Here is a 17,309-nt window from a genome sequence, read left to right as displayed (position 1 = left end):
GTGCACTAAGTTTACAATGCGATTAATTAATATGCAGCGTGGCAGTATTTTGAAATACAAAACTGTGATGGCAATATGCGCAGTATTTTTTAGGACCGCTGACTCTACACTGTTCACATTCCAAACTTTGTGTTTTTTCGCAATCAGCTCACCACCAAACTCTTCAAATTATACGTCATTGAATTTCGTGCTTCCACGAAATTACCAGCAATTTTACTACAGAAGCTGTCAGGGTTTTCTTGTGAGGATTCTCATCTTATTCTGAGAGTAATAGAGGCCATATTTGTGGGAGAAATGGTAAATAAACAGTATGTCAGTCCAGGTTTTTGATCCCGAGTATTCCCTGGGTAGAACCAGTTTGGTGAGACAGCCTTTCACTTGAAGCTTGATGGTCATACGATGTTTTTGTGGATGTTATTAAATGCGTGCATCGCATGAGGAAAATTTCGTAAATAAAACTCATTCTTTTGCTCTCCCGCAACTTGTTAGGGCAAATTGTTCCGATGCTTTCTTATTGAAAGTCTTATACATAACTTTATATCGGTGCGTTCACGTCGATTCCTTTGAGTATTTACCGTCAGATTTTACCCACTATTGTATATAGTGTGGATAATGATGACGATGAAGATGCTAGAACGGTGATGGTAAAATCGTAAATGGGCAGTATCAACATCCCTGTTGATAATTATTTCTGATCATGATGAAGTACCTATGTTCTATTTTTCTATGTATAATACGATATTGAAATTGAAACTAGCTGGAGTGTGCATTATTGACTAGTATTCTCACATTGACATTCGATAAACAGCTTTAGCGCCCGCATCACAGTTCTTGTGTGGGCGTGTGAATAATTTATGCCAACACTCCTGCTTATCTTTGCAATATAGCTTTGTTCTAGCTCTTGTGCTGTAACGTCAGCTTTTAGAAAAACTTCGTGGTGTTATTTATATGTATAATACCTAGGGAAGACGAATTATTTTATGGTAAGAATTGTTAAGGTACCTGTACCATCTCGCTAGGCTATTACTGTAGCATCTCTATATGACACAGACACACTGACCTAATCACTAATCATTGACATCCGTTCAATAGTTATTGTGAGTGGCCAAATTTACCTAAGTATTCAATAATAATTGTATTATTAATCTAAGTACCTCTATTCCAACTTTGGTTGTGCTTCAAAAAATGTATGACCACCAAAAGTAATTTCTCATGTCAGTCCTAAACATCTGTTTTAAAAGTGTCCCAGTTTTTGTGGTAAGACCGGTGTTAAGTTCTATTATAGAACCAACGATTGGTAGATACAATCAAAGGGTTTTATTACTCTGTATTGTGGAGAACTAGACAACGCGCCGCCACCGCCGCCGGTTAACGTTAACTAGACATTAACACAATACGATCAACACGTGGAGTTTAATTAAAAGTTAAAACAGCGCTGGCCTTGGCAGCTAACAACAACAGACTCCTGTGTTTATCTTGTAGCTAAAACATTATTTTTATTTAAGTTTTAAAGTTGATAAGTTTAACGGCTGAGGTGCCGGAAAAATTGAGATAAGTAGAGTAGATAATCATTAAGTTTAAGAAATTACGTTAATTATGTATGTATAAGAAATGAAGGCGGCTAACATTATTGTTATAGTTAAGTATACCTTTAGGGATTTTATTATAATCACCCGATATTTTTATTATACTTAAAAAGTTACGCCCCAGACAGTATCCGAACTTGGTACATCCGCCGATACAAAAGCCACAGCGCTCTAAACTCTTGACCACACGATCGTAAAATAAGTAGGTAGGTATATAATGTGGAAGAAGACATTATGAAGAACCAAGAAATGAAGTAAAGAAAACGAATCCTTAATTTCTGATTTTAAAATTAAAAGGCTGCTACAAACTTGAATTCAATACAACAGTGATATTGGATTGGTACTTACTCCAAACATGTCAGACTAAGCAAAAACCGAGCATGCTAATGTATCCTACCGTACTTAGCCATAGCCATACTAACTATGTACTTAAGATACATTATTGAAAACGGCATTTTCCTTGACATCACAGATAAATAGGTCTTAACAGACTTATCTTTCAAAACTAACAACATCATCAAGATAAAATCGGGCCACCCCTAGACTAACATAAACAAAAGAATGATCGATAACTAACTGTCCAAATCACACGGATTAAACACCTAAACGCAATTAGCAAACACTGACATATTGGAAGACATTCGTAAACAATTGGACCAATTTATTTTGGCAACGACAACTTTTTTCCTCCTTGCACGTGCGCGAGAAACAAATAGATCGAAGATTAATATTCTATTTAGGCCACTTGGACCAGAAAAATGTTTCGGGACTGACCTTTCCTCCTGCCGTACGGTCCACAGAAAGAGTTCCCTTTCCCGACGATGCTATCGTCGATGTAGCGGACCAGCTTGGCCACATCTTCCGTCTTCTCACCCCGGGAGTCTTCCCCCCATCTGGCAGGCAGATCCTCCTGCATAGATTCCGATTTTCCTTTAGAGCCTTTTGATTTCTTCAACACACTTGTCATACTGTCACATAACAGGCAAAACAAAACACTGTCTCACTTTTCTTTGACACTTTTCTGTACGTTCAATTGTTTTTGTCCGAAACGTTATCGCGGCTAGTACGTTTAAACGCGACGCGTGCGTGTTCGCTCCGAGCTACTGAACGAATGAGGAATGAGTGGAGTGGGCCGAGTGGGTGAAGTTGCCACGGTTCCCGCGCTTTGACGATATTGGCGTGAACTGCGCAGTGTGCGTGGCGCATGTTTGGGCACTCGGCAACCCCATTGATGGCCTAGCTTTCTGGACCCACTTCCGGGTTCAAACGCTACATTTGGACTTGAAATCGCTTCATTCAAAAGATTCAATAACAACAAAACGTGCAAAGCTTCATATTGCTAAGAGAATAAAGAGTTCAATAGGTGATCTAGTAAATGAAATGCATGATAATGTTAATCATAACTTTTAGAACAAAGTCTTTGTATGTATGCAGAGTGTATTATTAAGCCTATTTAAACAAAGGAGGAAGTTGTAATGATTAAACTCTTTGTTCGGCACATTTTCCTTGATATTACCATGGCAACAAAGCTGTTGGATCCTTGATTTGTCAAAGGTGTCATTGATTTGTTTTGAACGTTGGAGTTTTTGTAATTTTTGGATATTTTTCTGGTGATTTTTGTACATAGTTGAGCCAGGATGTCTATGAAACTGCAGATAGCGAACGACCAAGATCGGAAGGAAGCTCAGAACAGGGAGAGGAGGAGACAATGTGAGCTGGAGAGAAGAAACAGGATATTCAATGCCAGGAATCGGAAAATTGGTGTAAGGACTTTTTCAAAATATTATTTGGTCTTCTCATCGAAATATTAATAAATACTTAGTAATTTCAAGTTTAGACTGGGCCTCATATATAATATTGACAATGGGAGCAAGTTTTATCAACACAAACAATGCCTCCTTCGAAGAAGCAAAGTCCAACAGAGGACGCTTGTATTGTATTGTAGACGATCTACCACGTGATAATGTTGACTTCGATTTTCTTGCTATCGAGTCGGTGACAAACGCTACTAGGCTTTTCACCTTGGCGACAGGATCAGCCAATCACATCCATTGTTAACCTGGCTTACCAGGATATCAATTTTCATCATCAATCAACCTATAGCAGTCCACTGCTGGACATAGTCTTCTCTCAAAACACGCCACTGGATGCGATGGAGGATAACAATTACTACCTACTACTCGTGCGAATTATCTGTGCACCTGGCCAACAAGAACCGGGGGTCACGCCGGGTACGCCAAGGCTAGTGAATATGACCTCTGGTTTTTGTCAATTAGAGTAGTACGATGAAATGCTTCCAGGTGGACCTCCCGTTCCTGGAGCGCCAGATCGAGGAGAAGCGAGCTGAGAGAGAGGAGCAGGAGCGCCGAGACCTCGCCTTCGCCCAGCAGATGATCAAGGACAGCAACTTGGCGGTGGTGCTGGAGGCTCGGGAGATGGAGGTAGACTGACGATGATATTCTGCCTTGATTTGTTTAATAATAATGTTTGGTTATTACACACACATCCGTTATAATGTACCTAAATAACTGTGCAATTTTTTGATCGAAGACACAGATAGATAAATAAATACACAACAACTAGACACAAGGAAAATACGTAAGTACTTAAGTAACTTATTACACAAATATTTGCCCTGGCTGCCCTAAGAATCCAAGGGTTTTCATAAATATTTACTACGTATGATGATGATGCCTGATGTTGATCATCAGCAATTATTGTCATAATTAGATCTTGCTCATACTTAATAATGTATTAACTACCTTTATGCACTGTAAACTCTGGACTATAAACCAAGGTCACCCATTATGCATCATGAAGAGTTTAAAGTGCAAACGTAGTAGCGTAGTGATACAGTTACACACTATAATTGTGGTCCATTTGCCAACTCTACAATAAGTGTGACGCGGTAACCAAATTAGTTAGGCACTTGAGTGTAAACACGCATGCAAGTCTCTCCATTAGCTGATTTAATCCGCTGGCTCATTACCCTACATTCCTTAGTGCTCGTTTAAAGCTCACTAGGTCCATGAATGAAATAGGCGGCTAATCTGCTTGGCAGCTTTTCCAGATTTCGCAATTACATCAGGGAAAACCTATAATAAGCAATAGATGGCTACCTAGATTTGGAATGTGTTCTGTTAGAATTAACACCCAAGATTACACTCTAGAAGGTGTAGATACTTACCTAACTCATACTATTTGCTAACAGTAACTATACTTACTAGGTTAAACGCACCTATTTTCAGAAAATCTCATAATGCATTCGTCTAGCTCAAGCAAGACAGCATGCAGCTGTATACTATTTTGAATTTTCTAGTTCAAATGCACTATTCTGTATTGTATTATTATCTATAATGTAGCTACCTACATACTACGTCTTCATAACGCATGAAACTTCGTCTTTAGGACGCCGGACGTAGGACATAGGACACCTTTCATGTAGGTAATTTTACCGTTTGCCTATTGTTACAATAGTAACAACGTAACTTGACCAAAATGGCTGCCATGTTGAGAAAAAAAGAAAATTCTACCCGCACCTCGAAAGGGACCTAAAAAGGGTCTTGCGCATTGGATAAGTTACTAGGTTCTCATCTAGGTATACCACTAAAACTGTCTCCTAATCCTCTCCAGGAGCGTCGCCGCATAGGCCTCGAGATAGACGAGTACCGGGTGCGCTATCAGCGCCCCGAAGACCGGCGAGAGTTCGACCTGAACGACCCTGACGCGCTGAAGAAACAACTGCCTCCGAGGGCCGGTGATGACATGCCCGTCGGACTGTCTAGTGCTCAGAAGTAAGATATGGGGTAGTGGTGCAAAGGGTGGTGTTTGAATGGCTAGAGCAGCCATCTTATCATCGGTGGCCACCTGAAAATTAATCTTGGTCCCATCGAAGTATAAAAAAACGCACCTAAGCACACACTCTCGTGTCACCGCCATTACTGTGCCTAATTTTTTAGTTAGCGAGATTCCTTCCGCCTTTTTTTCTACTTCGATGCTTGGTCCTTACAAATCAAGCTGAGATGTTAACTCTATAGGACAATAATATTGTACAATCGATAGGGGAATCCGCCGAAGCCACCGAAGCCTAGAAACGCTTCAAGCCAACATAAATTTCTCCAATAAACAATGTCGAGTGGTGCTGTAAATCAGAGTTTTCAACTACTTTTTCTTCCTCATCACTAACCAGATTCGAAGGCGAAGACCTGAACTACGAGGAGCGTCGCAAGCTGATGGCCGAGCAGAGGAACTCCTGGCTGCAGCAGCAGATGCGGGAGCGGAGGGCCGCCGAGGATGAGCGGAGGAAGGCCGAGGACGCTTACATGGTATGGCCAGCGTGGTGGACTAGGCCTAAAGCCTTCCTTCCATGGAAGGAGACCCGTGCCCCAGCAGTGGGGACGTGATGGGTCGGATGATGATAGTTATTCGACCTTAAATTTTACAATTATTTGTCGATTGTCATATAATATTACTCTATCACCATTTCACAAAGGCAATTTCATTAAGGAGGAACGAAATGATGAGAGAAACTCCTCGAGCATCTTTTCAACGTTTTGCTTATATCTACATAGTAGGTAGGCACACTGACTACTTATGTAGACGAGAGACTGGCAGTCTAAAGTAGGGTTTATTTATCTAGAGTCCATACATGGAGGCATATATTGGGGTGTGACATGTGGTGTTTGAAAGAATGAATTCCGCTATAACACCCGCAGATTAAACAAAAAGTTCTAAATGGTGGACAAACTCTTACTATTTTGCATATGGTAGCACAAAATTCAAACAAACTGCACAAAAATAGTTAAGTAGTTAGTAACTACTTAGCCATTGTCGGAAAATAACATAAGAAGTTAATATGTGATTCATAAAATCTTCCTCTTGTGTAGTCTACACCTACAGAATAGAATTTGGACAGAGTTGTATTTCCCCTAACTTCCTAACAAGACCTCCCAATGTACAGATGGCAATAAAGGCGCGGGACGCGCGCGCGGGCGAGCTGGACCGACTGGAGCGCGAGTGCCGGCTACGCCTCGGGCATGCCAACTTGAGATACAACGAGGCTTTGGTAAGTTTTTTAAAGTGTCAAAAAGCTCTTAAATTCGGGCGTTACCTACTCTAAAAAAATATTATTCAAACCGTGTCGGAGACAAATATTAGAGCTGGACTGATCTTTGTCACGGTGGTGAGAGATAATATTAAACACTGTTGTACACTGTACAGACCTGCCCCAAATAGCTTTCCTCGAAAACCAAACACTTGTCTAAGGTAACGTCAGCAGCGGTCTTTGAAAGGTGTCTCACACTATTGTGGCAATTTTTCCAAATCATGTCCTCGAGTCTACGCATACAGGGGTGCTTACTTCGGCACTTCTAAGCAGCCCACTCTCACGTCACTTGTAGATTTTTAGAACTACATATGTAAGTATTGTAGGTACCTATTACCTAACTAAGGTCTTCGAGCGGCAGCGTCTCCCTGAAGTCTCTTCGTGGTAACTAGTTACCACTAAAGTTTTCCAACATTTTTATACCAACAGGCAGCCGAGAAGAAGCAGCTAGAGGACATAATAAAGGAGCAGGAAGAAGCAGACAATACTGCAGAGATGTACAACCACCTCACCTCGGACATGCTGACTGAGAACCCGGACGTGGCCAAGAGCGCTTTGGGGACCAATAGGTAGGTATTTACTAGATTTCTGGCCTTTTTTCGTGCAGTAAAGGAGCCTCCGCGATGATTTCTGGATTGCCGGACAGATAGACTAAATGATAGAAGAGGATAGATGTAGCCTTTAAGGCTGTCACTAAAGCTGGAAGAAAATCAGAATCTGTCAAATCTAGTGAGGGGGGGTTGAGGTATGCGGGGCGTTCTACGGACAATGACATGAAATTTTAACATAGTACTCGAAAACATAAAAGTGAAGACATGCCACTTTGTTAAAAATATACTAAGTAAGTAATATTGTTTTGTGATACGAAAATATTTATTTTAATTTGAAAGTATTTTTAATATTTAATAATTAATTATATATAAAGTCGTACCCGTGCCGATATTTATACAGGTTGTTGCAAAAAGGGTTTAATACTATGCCGAAACCTACGTGTGCAGCATGTTATTGATGTTATTTCTAAGCCAGGAAATGAAATCAGAATGTAAAAAAATCGCGAAAATATTATCAGAGTTTAATAGTTCAGGGTGTTGTATTAAACTCTGCCCCCGTGTGAGGTATAAGAATAGTAAATAAAAAAAGTATAGTTAGCCGAAAGGGCGTTACTCAGGCGTCACTCTGAAAAACTTTTATCCTACGTAATTTTTTATATTCATGAAAAAAACGCTTCTTCATATATTTTTTTTTTGGTCACGTGACCTTTTAGTTAGACGACCTGTTTTTTTTTGGTGTTTCAAAAGCAGAACAGTAGTTTGCAGAACTCTGCATATACAGGGTGTCACAAAAGGTTACGTAGCTGGCAAAGGGATATGGGGAGGTCACCAGAAAAATAATAACATGTAAGTACCCCCGCAAGGGAGTACATTAGTACAAGGCGAGAGTGTGTATTTTTTTTTTAAGTACTTATGTGTATTTGGGATATGATAGAAATAATATTTTTGTTTCTTAAAAACCAAAAAAATTACACCTTGCTGCGCTCTTTTGCTCACTGTAAGTACACCTACAAATATTGCTGTATTAAAAAAAACGGTTTTGTTATAACGATTATTAAAAAAAAGTTATTTTCATGTCAAGGAGTCATTTACCTAATTACGATTTCACTCAACAGCAGGTGAACTGAAAAAATAAGTTCTAGTTCTATTATCACTTTAGATCGCAAACATTGTAACTCCACTTTTCTCGGCGAAAAGTACTCTTTGGTGTCAATAGAAACGTTTTTTGAATTCACATGTTTTCCTCTTTATTCGAAAAAAAAAACTGTATTCCGCATTTTACCATTTGTTTTCCTCTAAACCCCAAACCGTGATTTTTAAACAAGAAAACTTAGTAATTATACCCTTTATTCTCATATACAACGTGCGATGTAGGCGAACGTGAACGAAAACTATGCAATAAGCCTTTATTTTTATTACAACTTTAGTAAATTACAATAACATACTCAACAATGTTAATTTTTTTTTGCAATGTTATGTTGTTAAATTAAGATCTAATATTTTATTAACATGAAGTTACTTTCAACTTTTTTTTGCATCTATGCGTCGAATCACAGCATGACGGCTGCTGCAGCTTCCTGCTGTCCTGTCCTCCAACCAATCCCACCAGTACTGCAGGTTGCGTCGAATACGAGCCATTCTCTTCGACTTGACAAGACAGGTGCTCCCGGAAGGATCATAGATCGCACGGAACCCGTACCGTATAGAGGCAACGGACTCCTTTGCAACAGCCCCCCAGATTCGGAAGTAGCCCATGCACTGCATGGCGAGCACAGCTGCAGCAATTTTTTCGTAATGAATCATTGGGATGTCATCCCCGAAGGAGGCTCTCAGCCTACCTCACGACCTGTGTGACATTAGAAAAATGCACTGTGCTAACGCCGTTTGCGAGCTTGATTTGCAGGACCGCGTTGTATGCCAAGTTCCACAGCAGAGGGGTCCAAGACCTACCGCTGTGGAACTCCGCAACTGAACTTCTTCAGTGAAAACAAACCCTCTCTTTTCGCATCCTTAATGTACTTGTTAGACACGTATGACCTCTGTCAATTTTCTGCAGATAAGAAGACAAGTGATGGTATACAAGAGCCGCCCTAAAGGTTGGCCCTCTAGGGGATAGAGTTGAACGCGGTTACTATTTTTAAGCAAACAGCCAGCGCAACAACTCGCCCGTGGTTCTTATCCTGCTCCGACAGTGAACGAACGCAAAGTATTGTACCCACTATTCGAATCCGCATTTCGGATGCCAAACTGAATGTCCGAAAGGTCGAAACCGTACCACCACAGAGGTATGACTCGTTCGAAGAGCTTATCAGGCTCTTACAGCAATCAGATGTGTCGGTACACTGAAAGATAATCTACAGGCCTGCTTTATTTATTTAGGAGCACTAATGGCCTCCTTTCAGTCATTGAGTCACTGGCACTCAGGCTGCGGTTGAACAGGAAGATAGGCTGTCTAAACAAATCATTTTTAGGCTAGTTAAAAAAACTTTAGGTGGGTAGTATGCCAACTAGAACTACAAATAAAACAGTATTTTTGTCTCCTCTAAAATTTGGTCACGAGGAGTTACGATGATTACGATCTAAGTTGACGCTGACGATATTTTATACAAGGTATTGAAAAAAGGGTAATAAAGCTTAGCCAAAAGTGGATTTAGGTGCCATTCTGATCCACTTTTCTTCTACAATTTTGAAAATTCACGTAACAAAACCTTTTACATAGAAACTTATTCGATCACGTGACTTTTTACTATAGAGACCGAATTTATTTTTCGAGAATTTCCAAAACTTGGAGAACAAAAGTTGTTCAGAATAACCCCTGAGTCAAACCCTTTCGGCACAGTATACACTTTTTGCAACATCCTGTATAGGTAATATCAGGTTTATAAAAGACCTGGGCCTGTAGAGTGAGACTCGGCATGGGGAGTCATAATTTATAGATCTTTTAGGTTGCAGTGGCGAATGGGCACTGGTAGCCCTGCCCTTTTCTATAACTATAACTATAGGTAATTTTATGGCAATTTAAAAATGGTATAACATTTATCTATTTGAAAAAATCATTAAAAATATACATTACCTATCACCCTAATTTAAAAAAAAATTCAGCCCTTACTTTAAACTCATAACACCCCTCTATTTCCTTCAGGGGTTAAAAAACCTGTGTATTTAATATTTTCTTATGAGTTTTTTTTTTAAAACTAGGCTCTTACATAGTTGTACATAATATTATGCGGTATTTTATTCCACTTGTAACGCATAAAATTCATAGCTACAGTAAACATTTCATTTTTTTCATGGCGAGATACAGTCGCACTTAACCGCTTTTTTGCAAAGCTTGTTAAATAGATTTAAAAAATTATGTAAATTTTAGATCTTCAATTTTTAAAAATACTTACTTATTTTTAACAACCTGTAGTGTACAGACTACCACATCTTAAAATATATATATTTTTAATTAACTACGGTTTTTGGTTTCAAATAAAACAAATTATGAACTTACTTTTCAACACCCTGTATATTGTGTAGCTTACCTAGCATACACAACCGTTAAAATAAAATAAATTACCCTTCAGAATATAAACAGGCTCGCGCTTTGGCATACTGCATTGACCGTATAGTTCTTATTCGGAGAATCTAATAAGTGTCATTATGTGCAATGTTTACCTTTATCTATGCATCTGTAACTCTATAGTAAAAAATGTAAACAAATCGAAAAGGCGAATCCCCTTAAGAGGATCCTTAAAGCTAAAATGCTAAAGTCGGCTTGATATACTTGATTAGATTGGAAAAACGGTGGCTTCTATCACATTGATAAAAATATATATTGTAGCAGAGGGTATACTGAACATGTTAGTTGCTTATAAATTGGTGCAGGATTATAATAAGTATGTTAAAAAAAATGCAAACACACCATGTCTTTTGCCATTTTTTGACTTATTATGAAAAAACCCTCGAAATCAGAGGGCCCATTTTCATGGAATCTTATATGTATGTGTAGGTAATTAAATTCTTAACAAAGTTACCTTACAGAGTTGGATTTAATGGACCAGAAGTCAACTTTTTTTGCAAAAAACTAATAAATTCCGGTTTAAAAATGATGACACCGTGACAGATTTCAGATTTCTTCAGTCGTCGCCCTGGTGGCGGCCTGTTAGGAGCGATACCCACGCCATTTTATTTTTTATCAAATATTTCACAAAAACTGATTAAATCAACAAATTATGACTACAAGTATTATAATACATATGCATTTGCTATGGAAAGTTAATTTTCTAATCATTTTAGATGCAGAAAAGCCGAAAGTTCTTAGAAAACATTTCGCCTTTTCGATTTGTTTACATTTTTTACTATAGAGTTACAGATGCATAGATAAAGGTAAACATTGCACATAATGACACTTATTAGATTCTCCGAATAAGAACTATACGGTCAATGCAGTATGCCAAAGCGCGAGCCTGTTTATATTCTGAGGGGTAATTTATTTTATTTTAACGGTTGTGTATGGTAGGTAAGCTACACAATATACAGGGTGTTGAAAAGTAAGTTCATAATTTGTTTTATTTGAAACCAAAAACCGTAGTTAATTAAAAATATATATATTTTAAGATGTGGTAGTCTGTACACTACAGGTTGTTAAAAATAAGTAAGTATTTTTAAAAATTGAAGATCTAAAATTTACATAATTTTTTAAATCTATTTAACAAGCTTTGCAAAAAAGCGGTTAAGTGCGACTGTATCTCGCCATGAAAAAAATGAAATGTTTACTGTAGCTATGAATTTTATGCGTTACAAGTGGAATAAAATACCGCATAATATTATGTACAACTATGTAAGAGCCTAGTATTTAAAAAAAAAACTCATAAGAAAATATTAAATACACAGGTTTTTTAACCCCTGAAGGAAATAGAGGGGTGTTATAAGTTTAAAGTAAGGGCTGAATTTTTTTTTTAAATTAGGGTGATAGGTAATGTATATTTTTAATGATTTTTTCAAATAGATAAATGTTATACCATATTTAAATTGCCATAAAATTACCTATAGTTATAGTTATAGAAAAGGGGAGGGCTACCAGTGCCCATTCGCCACTGCAACCTAAAAGATCTATAAATTATGACTCCCCATGCCGAGTCTCACTCTACAGGCCCAGGTCTTTTATAAACCTGATATTACCTATACAGGATGTTGCAAAAAGGGTATACTGTGCCGAAAGGGTTTGACTCAGGGGTTATTCTGAACAACTTTTGTTCTCCAAGTTTTGGAAATTCTCGAAAAATAAATTCGGTCTCTATAGTAAAAAGTCACGTGATCGAATAAGTTTCTATGTAAAAGGTTTTGTTACGTGAATTTTCAAAATTGTAGAAGAAAAGTGGATCAGAATGGCACCTAAATCCACTTTTGGCTAAGCTTTATACCCTTTTTTCAATACCATGTATAAAATATCGTCAGCGTCACCTTAGATCGTAATTATCGTAACTCCTCGTGACCAAATTTTAGAGGAGACAAAAATACTGTTTTATTTGTAGTTCTAGTTGGCATACTACCCACCTAAAGTTTTTTTTAACTAGCCTAAAAATGATTTGTTTAGACAGTCTATCTTCCTGTTCAACCGCAGCCTGAGTGCCAGTGACTCAATGACTGAAAGGAGGCCATTAGTGCTCCTAAATAAATAAAGCAGGCCTGTAGATTATCTTTCAGTGTACCGACACATCTGATTGCTGTAAGAGCCTGATAAGCTCTTCGAACGAGTCATACCTCTGTGGTGGTACGGTTTCGACCTTTCGGACAGTCAGTTTGGCATCCGAAATGCGGATTCGAATAGTGGGTACAATACTTTGCGTTCGTTCATTGTCGGAGCAGGATAAGAACCACGGGCGAGTTGTTGCGCTGGCTGTTTGCTTAAAAATAGTAACCGCGTTCAACTCTATCCCCTAGAGGGCGAACCTTTAGGGCGGCTCTTGTATACCATCACTTGTCTTCTTATCTGCAGAAAATTGACAGAGGTCATACGTGTCTAACAAGTACATTAAGGATGCGAAAAGAGAGGGTTTGTTTTCACAGAAGAAGTTCAGTTGCGGAGTTCCACAGCGGTAGGTCTTGGACCCCTCTGCTGTGGAACTTGGCATACAACGCGGTCCTGCAAATCAAGCTCGCAAACGGCGTTAGCACAGTGCATTTTTCTAATGTCACACAGGTCGTGAGGTAGGCTGAGAGCCTCCTTCGGGGATGACATCCCAATGATTCATTACGAAAAAATTGCTGCAGCTGTGCTCGCCATGCAGTGCATGTGCTACTTCCGAATCTGGGGGGCTGTTGCAAAGGAGTCCGTTGCCTCTATACGGTACGGGTTCCGTGCGATCTATGATCCTTCCGGGAGCACCTGTCTTGTCAAGTCGAAGAGAATGGCTCGTATTCGACGCAACCTGCAGTACTGGTGGGATTGGTTGGAGGACAGGACAGCAGGAAGCTGCAGCAGCCGTCATGCTGTGATTCGACGCATAGATGCAAAAAAAAGTTGAAAGTAACTTCATGTTAATTCTATTCTATTCTATTCTATTCTATTCTCTGTGGGGGTGTAAGTACCTGCACCTGGCTCCCTCGAGTGGAACCTTTGTGCATATCCCCAAGGTCTAAACTGCCTTCCTAAGCTTGGACCATTTCCCACCACGCTGGTCCACTGCGGGTTGGTGGGTTCACATATCTAGATGTGCTAAATCTAGATATGCAGGTTTCCTCACGATGTTTTCCTTCACCGTAAGAGCGATGGTATACATTGTACTTAAGTTAAAATAACTCATTGGTACATGTCAGCGCCGGGATTCGAACCCGCATCTCTTGCTTGAGAAGCGGGCGCTTACCCGACTGAGCTACCACCGCTCTCTTCACCGATCTTAATTTAACAACATAACATTGCAAAAAAAAATTAATATTGTTGAGTATGTTATTGTAATTTACTAAAGTAGTAATAAAAACAAAGGCTTATTGCATAGTTTTCGTTCACGTTCGCCTACATCGCACGTTGTATAAGAGAATAAAGGGTAATTACTAAGTTTTCTTGTTTAAAAATCACGGTTTGGGGTTTAGAGGAAAACAAATGGTAAAATGCGGAATACAGTTTTTTTTTTTTCGAATAAAGAGGAAAACATGTGAATTCAAAAAACGTTTCTATTGACACCAAAGAGTACTTTTCGCCGAGAAAAGTGGAGTTACAATGTTTGCGATCTAAAGTGATGATAGAACTAGAACTTATTTTTTCAGTTCACCTGCTGTTGAGTGAAATCGTAATTAGGTAAATGACTCCTTGACATGAAAATAACCTTTTTTTTATAATCGTTATTACAAAACCGTTTTTTTAAATACAGCAATATTTGTAGGTGTACTTACAGTGAGCAAAAGAGCGCAGCAAGGTGTAAATTTTTTGGTTTTTAAGAAACAAAAATATTATTTCTATCATATCCCAAATACACATAAGTACTTAAAAAAAAAACACACACACTCACGCCTTGTACTAATGTACTCCCTTGCGGGGGTACTTACATGTTATTATTTTTCTAGTGACCTCCCCATATCCCTTTGCCAGCTACGTAACCTTTTGTGACACCCTGTATATGCAGAGTTCTGCAAACTACTGTTCTGCAAACTACTGTTCTGCAAACTACTGTTCTGCAAACTACTGTTCTGCAAACTACTGTTCTGCTTTTGAAACACCAAAAAAAAACAGGTCGTCTAACTAAAAGGTCACGTGACCAAAAAAAATTATATTAAGAAGCGTTTTTTTCACGAATATAAAAAATTACGTAGGATAAAAGTTTTTCAGAGTGACGCCTGAGTAACGCCCTTTCGGCTAACTATACTTTTTTTATTTACTATTCTTATACCTCACACGGGGGCAGAGTTTAATACAACACCCTGAACTATTAAACTCTGATAATATTTTCGCGATTTTTTTACATTCTGATTTCATTTCCTGGCTTAGAAATAACATCAATAACATGCTGCACACGTAGGTTTCGGCATAGTATTAAACCCTTTTTGCAACAACCTGTATAAATATCGGCACGGGTACGACTTTATATATAATTAATTAATAAATATTAAAAATACTTTCAAATAAAAATAAATATTTTCGTATCACAAAACAATATTACTTACTTACTTAGTATATTTTTAACAAAGTGGCATGTCTTCACTTTTATGTTTTCGAGTACTATGTTAAAATTTCATGTCATTGTCCGTAGAACGCCCCGCATACCTCAACCCCCCCTCACTAGATTTGACAGATTCTGATTTTCTTCCAGCTTTAGTGACAGCCTTAATTTTGAATATTACTCTGTGGCCTTTAACACTCAATAACTACCGTCGCCTCTTTCTTTCTATGGGTAAAGTCGCGAAACGGCGAAACATCACGCGCGCCTACAGACATGAGTCTCTTAATTAACGTTATGAAAAGTAGAACGTTTGGATTGGTTATAATGTTATGTTATAGATGTGCCCTGGTTCACACCTGTTGACTTATATTTTTCCACAGAGCCATAGGCTACATGTACAAAGGCATGAATCAAGAGCAACTAAAGAAGTTCCATGAGGCACAGAAGGAACAAATGATCGCCGCCAAGGTATGACATAGAAGTATTATTTTAAGTATTATTATAGTCAGTACGTCAGTATTATTATAATCACTATAGGAAGTACGTATCCTGACCAGAGGCTACACGGGTCTATTCAACTTCGATTAAGTTGTTTAATGTGCGTTCTACCAATCACAGCGCAGTATTTATGACGAATCGTGACATAGTGACGTTTATTTACGTTGATAACGAACCCTTGTAGCGGCCTAGCGTACTAGAGGGTCTGGTAAAGGCCATTGGTATTGGTAACGCTTGTAGTAACTTAACTCCTCTTATGATTATTATTTCCTTTCTTACCCACATTCTCTTCTTCCAGGCCAAACGCGACGAAGAAGCTAAAACAGAAGCCGAGTGGCAGGCGCTGTCCAATTCTATACAGCGAGAAGTGGCTTCGCTGGACCTTGAAGATAAGAGGAAACGCAGGTACTTACCTACATACTTGAACAGATTTACATTATTCAGTAGAAGTTTGCAGTTGGACATAGGTAATCCTTCTGCCATATTTGGAGGATTATGGGAGGAATGAAGATCGTAGTTTTAAAATACGAAGCAGAAATCTCTTATTAATATTGCAGTCACTCGTAATGAATGAACTATTGTAGTTGCTCTTTTCCGAATACCGAGTAAATATTTCTGCACACTCTACAGGATATTGCAAAAGTGGTAAGTGGCGTAAGCCGAAAGGTGCTAACTCTAAGGGCCACTTGCACAAACATATTAAATCTAGATTTAGTGTCAAATATCGATTTAAGAAACGTCAATCCATACAAATTCATTTCCTAAATTGAGATTTTCTTTCTCTTTCTTTTGAAAAACCTCTTCTGCAAAAACCTGTACGTACGTACATGATTATCTGCTAAATATTTATAATTTAATTATTCAATTCCTCCAGAGAGCTGGCCCGCCAACTGATGGAAGAGAACCAGCTGCTAGCTCTGCAGCAGAAGGAGAAGGAGAAGTATATGAGAGAGGTCGTCAACAACAACGCGCCCACTGAAGAGTATTACGCGCAGTTTAATACCACTACTAGATAAGAGAGAGATGTGTGGCATTTGTTCCTAGGTACACTAGAAATGTATGTATCTCTTGACTCTCTACCTATATAGAGTTTAAATTAAGACAAGACTCTCTATCTGGGGTCTCTTGAACTATGCGCCAGTGCGTTTTTCTAGTGTACCTAAAGTGTAAAAAATTACCACAGTACTACATGCCTACGTGTCTGTTTTGTTTGGCTTGGCTTGAACGAAAAATTTAATGCGACACATAACTACAACAGCGGTATAATTTAGCTTTTTGAAATGAATAGCTTGCTTTATATGAGAAAATTATAATTTGGTTCAATAGTAAAATTCATAATTAAGTATTTATTTATGACCTGATCAATATGTAATCAAGTAAAAATAAACTTACCCCGATATTTTATTTTGTTTTTTTTTATACGTATTTG

At 38.5% G+C, this 17,309-nt stretch overlaps 2 protein-coding genes across 2 annotated transcripts in view; one reads left to right on the top strand and one right to left on the bottom strand.

The window, feature by feature from the left end:
- LOC105383502 overlaps positions 1–2,725 on the bottom strand; it is a 54,415-nt gene extending 51,690 nt beyond the window's left edge. The window contains exon 1 of the mRNA XM_048625586.1: positions 2,361–2,725. Within this exon, the coding sequence (XP_048481543.1) occupies positions 2,361–2,553 (193 nt within the window). The 5' untranslated portion in view covers positions 2,554–2,725. The remainder of the gene's footprint in view (positions 1–2,360) is intronic.
- A 160-nt stretch (positions 2,726–2,885) lies between these two features.
- On the top strand, positions 2,886–17,284 carry LOC105383474 (RIB43A-like with coiled-coils protein 2). Its single transcript, XM_038120631.2, has 9 exons — positions 2,886–3,349; positions 3,887–4,027; positions 5,220–5,380; positions 5,776–5,911; positions 6,547–6,651; positions 7,120–7,259; positions 15,763–15,850; positions 16,179–16,285; positions 16,755–17,284. The coding sequence occupies exons 1-9, from the start codon at positions 3,224–3,226 to the stop codon at positions 16,894–16,896; spliced, it is 1,146 nt and encodes a 381-aa protein (XP_037976559.2). The 5' UTR covers positions 2,886–3,223; the 3' UTR covers positions 16,897–17,284.
- The last annotated feature ends 25 nt before the right edge of the window (positions 17,285–17,309 follow it).

Source organism: Plutella xylostella, chromosome 14, assembly GCF_932276165.1.
Source record: "Plutella xylostella chromosome 14, ilPluXylo3.1, whole genome shotgun sequence".
NCBI classification, from domain to species: domain Eukaryota; kingdom Metazoa; phylum Arthropoda; class Insecta; order Lepidoptera; family Plutellidae; genus Plutella; species Plutella xylostella.
The sequence above is the reverse complement of the archived record's forward strand: the minus strand, read 5'-3'. Positions and strand labels throughout refer to the sequence as shown.

What these genes read in the sequence shown, in the direction of transcription:
- LOC105383474 (XM_038120631.2), top strand. Translation starts at nt 3,224, where the DNA reads ATGTCTATGAAACTGCAGATAGCGAACGACCAAGATCGGAAGGAAGCT. An exon ending in GGACTGTCTAGTGCTCAGAA is followed by an intron (nt 5,381 to 5,775) that starts GTAAGATATGGG and finishes ATCACTAACCAG; the next exon opens with ATTCGAAGGCGAAGACCTGA. An exon ending in GAAGATAAGAGGAAACGCAG is followed by an intron (nt 16,286 to 16,754) that starts GTACTTACCTAC and finishes CAATTCCTCCAG; the next exon opens with AGAGCTGGCCCGCCAACTGA.